Source organism: Heterocephalus glaber, unplaced genomic scaffold (assembly GCF_053883595.1).
Source record: "Heterocephalus glaber isolate CG9 unplaced genomic scaffold, H.glaber_assembly_v1.0 deba00001608, whole genome shotgun sequence".
NCBI lineage: Eukaryota > Metazoa > Chordata > Mammalia > Rodentia > Bathyergidae > Heterocephalus > Heterocephalus glaber.
Window position 1 is genome coordinate 17,203,164 of NW_028258379.1, and position 15,433 is coordinate 17,218,596.

Consider the following 15,433-nt stretch of genomic DNA (forward strand, 5'->3'; position numbering starts at 1 on the left):
CCATGGGTCAGGAAAAAGAAACTGAGTTCAGAAGTCACCCATCCATTTTACCTAAAGTCTCATACATTTAGTGTCTGCCACACATCTGGCATGAACCCAGCTGAACAGATTCCCCTGGCTAGGTAGTTTGCAGAATATTTAAAAGATGGGGGCTGGGGATTTAGCTCAGTGGTGCTCCCACCTGCCTCACAAGTGCAAGGTCCCAAGTTTGATCCTCGGTACCAAAAAAAAAAAAGAATATTTAAAAGATGGTATGGAAACAAATGTCAAAAGAGAATCCCAAAGTAGTCAATCCTCTCCCTTATACCTCTCCAGCCCTTGGTGCGGCCAACTGATGCCTGGCTCTCTACATAGGGCTGCCAGGTCCAGCCCAGCTAGGACCCCAGGACACAGCCACTCCACCACCTGCCTTTCTACAAGGCAGAAGCCAAGAAAGGCCACTGGTTCCTGCTAGGCAACACTGGGAAGCAAAGACATTTCAACCAGTACTTGGATTCTTACCAGTGAAAGACTGAGGTCTCCAAACAGGTGCCAGAGGTCTGCAATGGTGTTCAGGCCCACTTGGAGGATGATAAAGAGGCCAACAAACTTGACCCCTAAAGCACAAGCAAGACTGATGCCAGTCAGGCTGAGCCAGGACCACCAGGGGGCAGAGAAAGGCCTGGAAACAAACAAGACAAGAGTTTAGTTTGGCAGCTAGACCCAAACTTGAAAGCAGGAGCAACAGTGGGACAAGGGAGAAGTTCTCCGACTCAGGAAGACTGTGCTGTGCCCTGTGCCTTAGGGGTTACTGACCTCAGGAGACAATGGTACGATTCCATGGAGGACGTGGTCTGTGAAACTCCCAAAACTGTAGGCCAGTCAGTGTGAAAGAGAGAGAGAGTAGGACACTTTTCTGGGGAGAGGGTCCATGATGTTTCTGGCTAAGTACAGGGCATAAGGTATACAGTAGGCTCATTCTTCACTAGTGACCAATCAACCAGAAGCAAAAGGAAAATCCTAAGAAGTGCACTAGCCTAAGCCCTCTCCTTTGTGTCACCCCTGGACACAAAGGTCAAAACCAGCATTTATTTATCTATTTATTTATTTATTTATTGAGTGCTTACTATGTGTCAGGCACCATTCCAAGTACTATATACATGTGAACTCTTTCAATCTTCACCACGACCCAATGAGGTAGAGCTTATTATTATCCTCTTTTTACACAAAAGGAAACTGAGGTACAAAGAGGTCAAGTACTATAGCTAGGAAGCAGTGGAGCATAGATCTAACCCTGGCATCAGCTCCAAGGTTAACTTTCTGCACCATTTTGCTATACTTAAAATAGTACACTGCAGACCAATTTTCAGATTATCTGGTTGCCTCTGCTGCCAGAACAGAAGCTCCTTAAAGCCAACACCTCTGCACCTCTGAACCTCAGCTCCTAGTGTAGTACCTGGCCCATAGTATGTATTCAAGAGACAGTAGAAGGAAATAGATGTGGTAGAAGCAGAAGATAACCAAAGGTAAGTGGGCTGGCAGTCACCAGCTCAGGTGTGTGGCTTAATAAGCTTGGCCATGGATGAAATTGGTTGATTTCTGGAAAAGCCTGGGGGTGGGGGGCAGCTCTTTTGAGCCTACTGCTTTACTTTCTCAGAGAAAGATAATCCAGAAAAGACTATTCTGGAAGCAGACAGACTCTCCAGATAAGCTTTAGAATTAACCAGGGCCTGAAACAATCCTCTGTGCTGGTATGGACCACCCATTAGCAGGTCAAGACTGGAGGCAACCACTAAGGGCAGGGAGACAAATAGCACCTAGACAGAGTCTACCCTGGTGTCCTCATCTCTAGGATGCAGAATGTGAACGATCTGTCCCAGATCTCCTAAGCAGCATTGGTGCTGAGGGACAGCTCATAAGGCATGGGTGAGAGAAGTCAATGGGACCTCTCCATAGTATCTGTAAATTCCTATCTAATTGTACCTCCATTGTAAACCTAATAATACTCTAGAAAAGACAACTGACATTTTCTCAGTCTTAGGTAAAAAGCAAAAAATGAAAACATTTAAAAAATCTATTATTATACAAAATAGACAATCTAAAAAAACAAATGCTTGCTTTAAAGTCAGCTTCTAGACAGGTCCTCTACGAACCCACCCCAGCCCTAGCAATGTGGAACTTCTAGGGCAGCCATAGTTTCTGACTCTCCCCTCCCAAAAGTGGGGCTTCTGACCTGTTAGCGCAGGAGCGGTACTTGACCATGCTCAGCATGGCAGCCATGATGAAGAACATCAGGATGGGGTCAAGGAGGATATACTGGGACAGAGTGAGGCATCCTGTGTCTGAAAAACATGAGCTCACTGGTCAAAATGCAGAGTCAAAAGAGGGAGCCCCTAAAACCAAACATCCCGGTAGTAAAAAACAGTCCCCCCACCCTTTTTTTTTGGTACCGGGGATTGAACTCAGGTCCTTGAGCTTGCGAAGCAGGTGGCGCAACCACTGAGCTAAATCCCCGGCCCAACAGTTCCCCTTTTTAATTGTATGTGAGCACCTAAAGGGCCCACTGAGTCACCACTTCTAGGCCCTCAACTCAAAAGAGGAGCATGTCATTCTCTCAGTGCAGGCCTGAGGCAAGTCTCTTCCTCATTTGTACCCTGCTTACGACATATACCTATGATCATTTTATACGATGTCTCTGTTAAGGTTATTTCCCATATAGGTACCAGACTGAGTTTTTAAATCTTAAATCTTATTTCCCTGCTTAAACCCTCCAAAGTCTTCCCATCTCACTCAGATTAACAAATTCTCATGACAGCTGCCAAAGCCTACATGGTCTTCCTACCCTGCCCAACCTCATCTCCCAAAACCCTCTGCCTTACTCACTCCATCCCTGCCATACCAGCCTTCTTGTTCCTTGATTACACTAAGCCTTGCACTACTCATACTGTTCCTTCTGCTGAATGTTCTTCCCTCCAAACTCTGCATGGCTTAATCCCTTGTTTCCCTCAGGTCTCTGTTCAAAGGTACCTTCTCAGGGAGTTCCTCAATGCCCACCATAAAGTAGTACTGATCTCCATTACCCCACCCTTACCCAACTTTATTTCCACATTGCACGTACTGCTTAAGATGTTATACTGCAGGCTTATTAATGTACTAGCTTTTTTGTCTGCCCCTTTTGAGGATAAGTTCCATGAGAGCAGGGTCTCATTAGTGTATCCTCTAAGACCAATACAAGTGGCCTGGCACAGGGTAGGTGCTTGAGAAATAGGTGATTATAGAAAATATGAACAAATGACTAAACAAATGAATAAGTGCAGAGGAAAATTAAAGATACAAGGAAAAACTTACTACTCCTCTATAGAGAGATCCTATCTATAATCTTGCAACATATCCATCACAATAAAGCAATGTATCTGTCAAACTCAATCTCTAAAAAGTCCTCCTAAACTGGGCCAGACTTCTATAAATGTTACTTGCAATTCTTTTTTTTTTTTTGGTACTGGGGATTGAACTCGGGACCTTGAGCTTGTGAGGTAGGTGGCGGAACCACTGAGCTAAATCCCTAGCTAGCCTTCTATAAATGTTAAGCACCATGAAGCCACGAATTCACTTTCAGAAGAACAGGGCTAGCAAGAGGATGAACTTGTACAATCAATTCTCACTTGTCTATATGAGGAGCCACAGAAAATATTTAAGTTCCCATTGCTTTCTCCTGCCACTACAGCTACTTTTGCAGTATTTGCCCTGTATTGTTGTAATTAGTTTGGGGAATGCAAACTAATCTTAGTATTAACCTCAGAGAAGCAAAATTAAAATGATAAGCTTCCTTCAAACACACACGCACAATTTATTTTATTATCCCCTCCAAACTCAAATGTGGAAAACTTGGAGGTAGTATATTCCTTGGGATTACCCATGCCAAACTCTCCCCTCTAATAATACAAAGACTTCTCAGTGGCACCATGCCTGCCTCACAAGCACAAGGTCCTGATCTCTGGTACCGCAAGCAAAAAAAAAAAAAAAAAAAAAAATACAAAGGCTTGTTACATTAAAGTATTAAGAATGGAAATAAAACAAGATTGGCAATACATTTTACCTGATCCTCATGTTAATGAAGCACTGGGGCCATGGATGGGATGCTTTAATATACTGATTTCCAGCTATCCTCACATAGTGTAGCAAAATATTTCCAAAAATATATGGGAGAAAACAACTTACCAAAGGTGAGAAGGGCGGCAGTGAGCAGTGCTGCTGGGAGGGAATTGGACAGATCCAATACAATGAGGAAGGCAAAGGGGACCAGCCAGGAACCAAGGAATGCACAGAACTATGGAAGGAACAGAGGAGCTGTTAAATAACAAGGTACAGCTAAGCATGAAGGACCTACCTGACTCGGGACAAACTAATGTCTAAGACAGAGGACCTGACAAAGGTATATCTTTGCTGACCCTAAAGTCACCTAGGGTATCTATAAATAAGAAAAGGATAGGGCCAGGGATTTAGCTCAGTGGTTCTGGCGCCTGCTTCGCAAGCGCAAGGTCCTGAGTTCGATCCCCAGTACCAAAAAAAAGAAAGAAAAGGGTGGTGCAACAGTGAAGAGTCAAATCAAACCAAGCAATATATGTTTCTATGGAGCAGCAACATATGCACTGGCCTGAAACTGGAACAATGCCCCATCACTAGCTGTAACCCTCAGACAGTCATATCTTTTATCTCAGCTCCCATCTCAGTAATGGTAATTTTTATATTGTCTCCCCTGCTTCTTTTCTTCAATCACACCAGAAATCACTCTTTAATCTACAGGAATTATTGTGATTTAAATTATCAGCCTTCCATCTCTCCACCCTACCCATCAATAGTAAACACGCAAGCCCAGGGAAAAGAGAAATTCTCACATTTAGGCTGTCATTTTTTATAAACAGAAACCAATGTACCCTAGTATGGAAAGACTGAATGGGGCTGTTGTGTAAGGCCTCAATTTCCCTAACAAGTTCACAGTGTGTCGGGCTTATACACAATTATGCATGCTATGTGGTATTCAAAAATCAATAGGAAGACAGAATCACTTAAAAACACAAACTTGATAGGGGACACTCCTTATTTAATATGGCATGATATAAACATGTAAATTATGCAATGATTAGCCCAAATAAGCACATAGCCATTTATCTAAAATGCTGGGAGCTCCTCAAGGGAAGGGTCTTGTAAATCAAACCATTCTGAGAGTTCTAGGCTGGAGGTCAGTTTTCTGAAGGTTTCATTAAGCTACAAGTTCAAGATTCCCATGTTTAGGGAGGTTATATGGCCTCCTTTAAAATAACACTGGAAAACTCTTTATGTGTGCTTGAAACCTTTGCAAGTAAAAAAGCAGGAAGCTGGAGACAGGGTGTGGGGATATCAAAACCTAAGAAAAGCTCCTCAGAGGTAGATAATATCTGAGCTGCTGTGGCTGCAGAGAAGGACAAATTGTGTGCCAGGGCAGCTGCAGGCCCCTCCTGAATGCCTGGGTCGAGGCTGCTCTCCAACCTGAGCTCTAAGGCACATGTGGCCAGGGCAGCAGGTGACAGTGTGTGCTTGCTCATATGTAATCTCTGTATTTTCTGTGGCCTCTCTTTCCCTTATTCCCCACCTCAGTTCTGAATCTCTACACCAAGGAGGTAAAGTGGGTCTCACTACCCTCCTCTCTCCCTCAACATCCCACCCGCCACCACTCCAAGGCTTCTAACTATGACATTTCCGACTGAGTGTGGCCCCTGGGTTCTGTCAAATCTGTATCAAGTCAGGAAGCCTTACTCCTCTCATTCCCATGTAGCTGTGATGCTCATATTTGTCTCCTGGCTTTTGGAACAAAAAGGTGCCATCATATCCACTCAGGTAGCCTGCAAGACCTATCAGCATCTGAGGAGAAAAGAACAAACAAAAAGATGAGAGACCTTTGGGAGAAAATCCCTCTGTCCTCTGAACTTCCCTTCAGCTGTACCCAGAGGCTCTGGGTTCCTCTGTCAACTGTCCACAGAGAGAGGCCAATGTGGCATTTTCTTCTGCAGCTGCTACAGAGTAAAGAATCTCTTGTCTGTAGAGTTCTTTGCTTGAAACAAATCCTTTCTTGTGTTCTGGCTCAGCTCTTGGAAAGAGTACAGACTAAACACTTAGGGAGGAAAAGCTTCCACAATTTGAAGGGCACAGTCAGTGAGTAGTTCTTGCATTCAGTCTTCCTTCATTTGTTCTGAAATAAAACATGACAGCTCTTGGGGGAGCTCAAGGGCAAACACTGATTCCTAGGAAATTGGAAAATGAGATTCCAACTCACAAACAAAAGAGAGAAAAGTGACCAAGTAGCTACATGCCAAAAATATGGAGCACAGAAGAAAATGAGGAAGAGGAACATAGTTTTCTCTCCAGAGAGGAAGAGGGAAAAAAGTGCCAGTTACCCCATTTGCAAAATGGAACTATGACAGAACAGTTTTATTACGTTGTTCTGAAACTGCTTACATGAAAAAACACATAATCGTTCTTCTCTTTATTGTGTTTTGTTTTAAACAGACAGGAAGAGGCATGATATTTACATGTCATGATATTTACCTTTTCCTGGGCTCAGAACCAATTTCAAAACAAGCTACTTATACTGCGTATGGTAATGCACATGCGCCTATAACCCTAGCACTCCGGGCTGCTGAGGCAGGAGGACTGCAAGTTCAAGCCAAGCCTAGCAACTTAGCAATTTTAGCAAGACCCTGTCTTAAAAATTCTTTAAAAGGGGCTGGGATGTAGCTCAGGGTAAAGATCCTGAGTTCAATCCTCAGTCCCAAAACAAACAAACAAACACAGGCCACTTCTCTCTCTCTTACCTCTCTCTCGCTCTCCTACCTTCTCCTACCCTCCTACCTTCTCCCTGGTGCCTGGCCTGCGCTCGCATGCTTCCCTAGCCCCACCCATCACAGACCATTACCCTTGCCTCCCTGCACCCCCTGCCTTCATCCCAAGCACCACTTGCTCCAAGATCACTTCCCTGCCTCCTCACAGGCAAATCCTTGTCCTCTTGGTGCCAAAGATTTCAGTTTCCAGTCAGGAAGAAAAGGCTTGAATGAATGCCAGGGCTAATCCATTAGCCTTCTCAGAGGTGCTTGTTTTTAAAAGTATAAAATGAAATCTAATTGGTAGAATTTCTCCTGTAAAATGTGACAGGAACAGGTCAAACAATGTGCATGCTGGGAGGAGGCAGGTAGACTATGGATAGTCAGCTCCCCTAAGCATTTCTGCTTTATGCAATACATTCCACTCAGTTTACTAAATTGAGATAAATTCCAATAACATAAAATTCACCACTTTAAAGTGTACAAGCTGGGCATGGTGATGCATGTCTGTAATTCTAGCACTCCAGGAGACCAAGGCAGGAGGATCACTGTGAGTTCAAGGCCAGTTTGAACTACACAGCAAGACCCCCATCCCAAACAAAACAAAACAAAACAGCAAAAGTGTATAATCAGTAGTTTTAGATATCACAAGACTGTACAAGTATCACCACTACCCAATTCCAGGACATTCCATCATCCCAAGATGATACCCCATACCACTTGCAATCACTCCCTAATCTTTCCCCTCAGGCCCTGGAGACCATGAATCTACTCTGTGTGTCCATGGATTTGCCAATTCTGGATATTTCAATCACATAACCTGTAACCTTTTATGTCTGGCTTCTTACATTTAGCATAGCATTTCCAAGGTTCATCCATGCTGCAGCATGTGTCAGAACTTCATTCCTCTTTATGACTGAATCATATGACACTGTACGGATATATTACCTTTGTTCATTCATCTATCAGTTGATGGGCCTCTGTCCATTTCTGAGCCCAAAGCATCCCCAAAGCATCAAAGATTTTCCCTGAAAGTACCTGGTCTGAAATACTGGAAAATTCTATTGGGGAATCCTTAAATTCAAGAATGACATCCCAAACTGACACCTGGCTCTCTCCCTTAAGAGCCATCCTCCCAGATGAGAGCTGTTGCTTACCACACTGCTCACCTTTCCCAGAGGTGGGTGCACGTCAAAGAAAAAGGTGCGGTTGATATAGTAACTTCCCATTTTTCCAAAGTGAGTCTCATCCCAACTAAAGGAAAAACAAAACACTTTAATAAAGCATAGTTAAAATTATAGTTAAGACCAAAGGCTATGAATTTCAAGCAATTAATTACAAAGGACTTTTTTTGGAGGGGGGTTTGAGACAGTGTCTCACTATGTAGTTCAGCCTGGCCTTGAACTCACTATGAAACCCAGGTTGGCCTCAAACTCCTGGCGCTCCTCCTGCTTCAGGCTCCTGAGTGCTGGGATTACAGACAAAGTTTGGATTAAAAATACTTTTTTTTTTGTACTAGGGATCGAACTTGGGTCCTTGTGCTTGCACAGCAGGTGGTGAAACCACTGAGCTAAATCCCCAGCCCTAAAAATACTTTTGATACAAATAATTTGAGGAAGCAAAACATTAATCCAGTTATTAACTTTCACTTGGATGGATGAGAAAGGTTAGCAAGTATTTACCAAGCAGTTACCATAAATTTAAGTTAAATATATATTTATGCTGTATCTCAAGTTTCTATCTACTAATTCTGAAATAGCAGAGTTTTCCTGTAATAGGGAAAGGTTTGTAGTAAGAGTGCTCTTCCAAGACTATGACCTTCTAACTCTGAGACTGTGTTTGCAATTAGAATGAGCATTACTACATTGCTGGGCTACGAGGCAGAGAAAGCCTTTTAACCATGTCTGCCATAGGAGCCTCATTTTGCTCATCAACCTTGTGATGGATAACCTGATAAGTGAAATCTGACTAATCTTATTATGATGAGCTAACCAATATATAAAAGTTGAAGGTCTTCTTCCTAAGTTAAGAGCATGTCTAAAATGCATTCTTGGCTGCGTGGTGGCGAAGCTTCAGGAGGCTGAGGCAGGAAAATTGCCACAGTCTGAGGCCAATCTGGCTACATAGTGACTTCAAAGCCAACCTGAACTACACAGCTTGACCCTGTTTAAAAAAAAAAAAAAAAGCAATGCATTGTTACACAAGTTATTTTGCAAGAAGTGAATCTAATATATTAGATTTCAAACACAACACAAAGCCTTGATCTTCTACATAGGCATATAAACCTTTTCACACCCTACAAGAGGGCTTTAAGAAGGCAGTCAAGTCATCCTGTAGAGCCTGGTCATTTCTGTTTGTTATTTTTTCCTTGCAGCTCAAAGAAGAGTACTTTGTACTGGCCATCCATGCCCAGGTCAGCTTCCATGAGCAGTAATTACAGAACTACCACATAAGGCAAAGAACACACTTTCCCCAAAAATGTATAAGGGTGTGTGGGTGTGTGTGTGTGTGTGTGTGTGTGTGTGTGTGTGTGTAACTCAATGAGCTCAGGAGATGGGCAGAAAAGTAAATCTATTTCTACACCTGCTAAGTACATTGGCTGTCATGAGGTAAGGACAGAGGCATGGTGATGTCAGAGAGAAATAAATGCACAGCAGTGTGACAAAAGATTTGTGGAAAGTAGAGATAGGTACCAGCTTCACCTCTTACTGATGTTGTGATGTGACAAAATCACTTGCTCTCTCCAGTCTTCTTCTTTTTATCTACATGACACAGACAATAATACTATTTACTATGCCCCCCTCCCAAGGAGGTATTAGGGATCAACGTGCTGGGAGCACTGCATTGTAGATTGCTATGGCCAGGCCTAACTCACCTCCTCCCTCAGATGAGGCAGAGCCCTGTGGGAGAAGAACAGGCAACAAAAGGGGGTGGCAGAGCAAGGCCTGGCTGAGAAGAGGGCTGTCTTCCTCCCTGTCCATTCTCCATAAAACCATCAAAGCATGATGTTCTGCAGACCTTCGCTACTTTCCCGGCTCCGGTTATAGACCAGCCCCTTTTATCTCCCCCTGCACTTGCCTTACTTCTACCACTATAAATAAACTCGATGCAGTTGCCTGGTGGTCTTTTTCTCCCATCAGGAGGAAGAGCTCCACCTGGCCCCAGCTTTGTTTCCCTTTGTTCCCTTTGTATCTCTGTCTTTATTTTTCCTTCATCCCCAACCATCATTTCTCACTCCATGGACCCTTCATCCACAATGGCCATGCCATCAACTCAGATAACACATATGAACAAACTCTGTAGACTCAAATACAGAATTTCAATTAAAATGAAAACACTGAAAGATCCTTGAGTTACTGGTGTGCTCAAGCCAAAAGTAAATGTCTTGCATACTGGCTCAGAGCCACTGTTACCCTGATCCCTCCCCTTCTACTATCTCAGCTTCTTCAAAGAGTATGATGATTAAAGGCAGAGCCATGTCCCCACTCTACCCAGTCCCACGGGGGAAGGATTTGCTAGGCACGGGGGTTACCAAAGGGACTAAGGACTGCAGAGAAAGCCATTAGCAGTGAATACAGGGACTTAAAGAAAAAGGGTCCCTGAGCCCAGAACCTCACTGGACACAAGGAAGAATGATGAGGAAAAAGTGGTGCCAAGCCCAGTGAAGGGCTAAAGAAGGAATAAAGCTTCTCTCCAACCCTTCCATTCATCATTCCCCTCTCTCCACTTGGGAAATGGCGTCATCTCTAGATAGTGCCTGATGTGGGCCTACTAGACTCATCAGTCCAAAAAATGCCCAGATTCAACTGACAGGGTTTGGAGCCACGTTCCCAATAGGGGGTAGGGCTCTCTAGAGCACTTCAATGTATTACTGTGGCATCCACTGCTGAATGCATAGTTTGTATTGATTCTCTAAGTGTCAAAGAGGATTATATCATTCAAGGACTGCTGTGTGTGGAGAGGTGATCCTGTCCTTCCTAATGATCCAGGAGAAATAAATCCCTGGAAGGCAAAGAGAAATCACAGCTTTAAAGGATTAATGGCTGCTGAAATAGTAACAAACTAGTCACCAAGAAACAGCGCCACCTGCTGAATACAGATTTTAAGTACACCCGTTTTTAAAAGAGCAGCTGTTAACCTACTACAGTAAGCTATTAACCTGACAGCGTGTTGAGCGTTTGCTCCACATAAAGTGCTATACTTGTACTGAACATTTGTTGAAGCTGAGTGCCTGACCCACAAAGGTTCCAAGACTCTCTGGCCTGACAGTCCTACTTTGAGGTGGGTTAACTTGTAATTTACAGCTAACAAAAGAAAGGGCTCAACAAGCCTCACTGTCCTATGGAAATGGTACATTCCTGAAGATTGCCAGCGTGGCCACTGGGGCATCTGGGTTTTACATAAAGGAGCATCTTCCCCTTTGGAGAAACTACTTTCTACTCCACTTTCTGAAGTACAGATGTTGGCTTGGTGGGTCCCTTGATTCACTGAGGTTCCTCAAAATGCTTGTGCCTGGTTCACTGATGGTCAGGCTAAGGTAAGAGTTGCTAATGTCCACTGGGCAGCAGCAGCCATTCAGCCCCAATGACAACTCTGGATGGTCAACTGCAATAAATGTTAAAGTGTTTGAGATGCCACTTGGAAGACTAAATACTGAGAGATAAAGACACCTGCTACTGGGGCCGGCGATTTAGCTCAGTGGTTTCGCTGCCTGCTGCGCAAGCGCAAGGACCTGAGTTAGATACCCGGTAGCCCCTGCCCCCCAGAAAAAAAAGACACCCGCTATGCAGCTGAAAACCATGGAAACAAAGTGGTGCCCTACTGATGAGACAGTCTGGATCAATCAGATAGGTGCCCATAGTAAAGGCAAGTACTCTGATAGGACTAAGTGAAATGAAACTGCTGATCAAGCCTGTACCACCCAGACTACTGCCAGAGACACTTGGATTTATCAATGTTTCAGGCATAGAAATGTATCCACCCTCATGGACTGGGCACAAAGTAAAGGTTTCTAGAGCAGAAGCCACCACCATATATTAGACTCCTGCCCAAAGTTAGCCTGCTTGTCTTTGTGGTAAACAACAAGAACAACAAAACTCTGCATGGGGGACTGATCCAACTGGCTCCAAGAAAACTAACTATATTATAACTTTGTTCTAAACTCTGGAGTTTTCACTGGTACCTCACTGCTGCTGATCCTCCTTCAGGTTACACTGATGTAGCTGGTCCAGTCTAGTCATCTGACTTTGGATATCCCATTGTGGCCCTTGAAACTAAACTATTAGATGTTCAGATTTTCAAACCACCTATAGTCTGACAGTGGTACACCTTTTTGTCCAACAATGGGCCAATGGACACTCCACACTCCATATCATCCACAGGCATCTGATATGATCAAACATTGAATAGTCTTCTCAGACATCAATTCAAAATGAGTTTTAACCCCACCTATGTCACCTCCTCCTGGTCTATATGCCCTAATAAAGCAGTCTGATCACCTAATGTGGTCACACTCAGGAAGATTCATCTTCTCTTAGCCACCAACTAGCTAAAGATCAGAAAAAGAAGTGCAGAATTATATATTTATTTTCAAAAACAGATGACAACCATGAATTCCCAACCATGAATTGCTTTTCTTCCCCCTTGGAGAAACCCCAGATGAGCCGGGAAGGGCAGGGAAGGATCTATAGAACTCAAATTTAAATTCTAGTTCAGTCACCTGGACTGTCTTATTGGAGAGGCATGGTCCTGGACTCTAGCATAAACATAGTAACTATTACGTTGAATACACTGCTTTTCAAGTCTCCCCACAGTTGCCCACAGGTGTCAGGGAGAAGACATAATGGGTTTCTGTCAATTTTCTAGCAATGCTCCTGGCAAAACGGTCTGGATATTAGTGGAGGTCAACCAAAGAAAAGGTGAAGATATAGGAACTACATACAGTAGGACACACTAATCATGTGGCAGTGATAGGAAAGAAGCAATATCAGCATCTGAAGAAGAAACATCTTAGATTTCAGGAGATGTAGAAGGAAACAAATGATGCTCTGTTTCTCCCTAGGTTCAGCACCAAAGCCTGGCAGAAGGCTCAACAGTCCATCTAAGTCAAGCGACAGCTGAAGCTAGCAATTTGACCAGAACCTGAGTTTGTCATCATAATAAGAAAAACAGAAAAACTTATGTGGAGATGTCCAGTCTTGAACTATTTTGATGTGCCCAATGACATCCGCACAAACTCCCAACTGTGCACAGGTCATAATGGATGATAGGCTGGCCTTAGACTAGATCCCTATTGTCTGATATAAGATTTATTGGTCTCCCCAGGACTTATTTACAGGTGGCTGAATCCAGGATCCTAGTAGGCATAGTTGAGGTAAATACCAAAGGTTGGCCTCCTGTGGCTTTGAGTCCATTTGATAGAAGCCTTAATTACATGCTGTATGAGACAAATTAAACAGATTTGGTCTCTGCCTCTATTAGTCAGGCTAATCAGAATAGCCAATGGAGTTGCACATTTACATGGAAATCGGCTAGAAGCCAAGTTATTTTGAGATCAAGGAGTGAGAAGTACCGTCAGGAGAGACAGGCCTCCATCAATGCCTCCTGCATCCATATATCCTGCTAAGTATGCTAAAAATGCAAGGCTCTGCCTGCATTTTCTCCGGGCTATTTCTCAGCAGCAAGCTACCTTGAAAGTGAGGGAATGTCTCCTCCCAGGACAAGAAGGCTGGTTTAGTGCTTTTGATAAAATAGTAGATTCACGGGCCGGGGATTTAGCTCAGTGGTTCCGCCGCCTGCCTCACAAGCACGAGGACCCGAGTTTTATCCCCAGTGCCAAAAAAACCCCAACAAAATAGTAGATTCCCCAAGCTTGTCACTGCTCTGCTTCGATGCAAGTCCCCTGGTGTGCAATCAACCATTTGAGCCCATAGTATCACCCTGCGAGAGCTGGGGCTGGGGGATGACTGACTCCAACATGCTGATACTCATCCTGCCTCCTATAATAAAGTCCTTTGTCAGGCCTGGGGATTTAGCTCAGTGGTTCCACAGCCTGCCTCGCTAATCTTCTTCCGGAAGTCATGAAACAATAATGTTTCGTTATTATTAATTTCCACATAAGGCAACCCTGACAGTGTCTTTGCTTGCTTGTTTTTCTGACATGAGTTCCATTTCTGACATCGTCTACACTTCCTTCTTAGTGACACAAAGAAAATACGGTATTGCTCTGTGGCCAGACAAATTTACCATTTTGAAATTGTATCAACTAGGGGTGATGACAAATGCCTGTAATCCCAGCACTCAGAGGAGGCTGATGCAGGAGGATCTCCACGAGTTCTAGGCCTGCCCGGGATACACAATGAGTTCCAAACCAGCCTGCAGTACAAAGGGAGGCCTTGTCTAAAAAAAAAAAAAAAAATCAAACTGTATAAAATTTTTCCTCCTTCCAGTTGGAGACCATGTTACTTAATGAAATCTGATCATGCATGCCTCAAGCCAGTTCTGTGTCGTATAATATAAAATCTTCAAGAAAATAAACCTCCTTTCACAGCCCCAGACTTGCTTGCTGGAATCTTTGTCACCATCTCTAGACAGCCACACTATCCCAGCTCTATGGGATGAAGGTACCCATAAAGGAATTTCCCCCTCTGCTGATGCCTGAAAATCTTTTAGGTGAGGCGCTCAGGCCTTGGGAAATTCTGTACCAAGAATTTCCAAATCTCTTCAGAAAGTTCAAAGCACCTTTAGAGGAGTTAACAATTTGGCAGCAAGATGAGTCACTCCAGCATAATTTGGAAATCGTTGAGGACTGCTTCTCTAAATCCTGAGCCCCACGGTCCCTCACCAGAGCAGAACCTTTCCTCTCAGCGTCTGCACCTCGCGGGAAGCCAAGCAGAAACCTCAGTTTCCCCTCCACCGCGAACCTGCCCCTCCTCCTGTGAATCCCTCTGTGCCTGTAGGCCAATCACAGGCTAGCGTCCCTCCCTCCCGGTTGCCAGGGTGCCCGCCAGTCCCTCCCATCACTCACCAGATGTGCCGCGGCTGGTCCAGACGGTGGAAGCGAGTGGCGAAGGACAGCAGCGTTACCAAGGCCAGCATTGCCCGCCGGCCCGCCACCTCGAAGCGCCACGAGCCCGGAGCCGGCCGCTTCGGGCTTCGCGCTGCGGCCTGGATGGCCACGTCCCGGCCCGCAGCCCGGGGCCCACAGCGGCTCCTCCGGAGACGCAGCTCGGACCCTGCCAGACCTCTGCCCACGGCCGGCGGCATCCTCCCCCTCCTCAGAATGACCCTCCGGTGCGGAGAAGCGCTAGCTCTCGTCAGGCGCCCAGCCAAGCAGTCCCAAGAGGGCGGATCGGGGTTCCCTGGGAAATGTAGTTCCCTCCGCGGGCAGCGGAGTGCAGGGCCCCGGCCTCTAGGCGGGGCGGGGAGCGAGGTCGCCGTCCGGGCCGCTAGGAGGCGGCCAGAGGCGCAGAGCATGGCGGGAGGGCGGGAGGACGCGAGGACGAGCGGAGCCGAGGACCGGCTCAGGGAACTGCATCTCCCGGCGGCACCGCGCGCGCGCGCGGGGCGGGGATGCGGGGCGGGGATGCGGGGCGGGGCCG

At 45.1% G+C, this 15,433-nt stretch overlaps 1 protein-coding gene across 7 annotated transcripts in view; it reads right to left on the reverse strand.

The window, feature by feature from the left end:
* Positions 1-15,433, reverse strand: part of Pomt2 (protein O-mannosyltransferase 2) — a 40,692-nt gene extending 25,259 nt beyond the window's left edge. For 3 of the 7 annotated variants that reach the window (XM_021245816.2, XM_021245834.2, XM_021245831.2), the window contains exons 1-6: positions 14,860-15,433; positions 7,991-8,087; positions 5,773-5,877; positions 4,198-4,306; positions 2,213-2,321; positions 502-661 (exon numbers count right to left, since the gene is read on the reverse strand). In XM_021245816.2, coding sequence (XP_021101475.1) covers positions 502-661; positions 2,213-2,321; positions 4,198-4,306; positions 5,773-5,877; positions 7,991-8,087; positions 14,860-15,308 — 1,029 coding nt within the window. In that variant the 5' untranslated portion in view covers positions 15,309-15,433. Of the gene's footprint in view, positions 1-501; positions 662-2,212; positions 2,322-4,197; positions 4,307-5,772; positions 5,878-7,990; positions 8,088-14,078; positions 14,232-14,859 lie in introns of all 7 variants that reach the window. The other 4 variants (XM_004837134.4, XM_004837133.4, XM_087195117.1 and 1 more) reach the window with 3 other exon arrangements.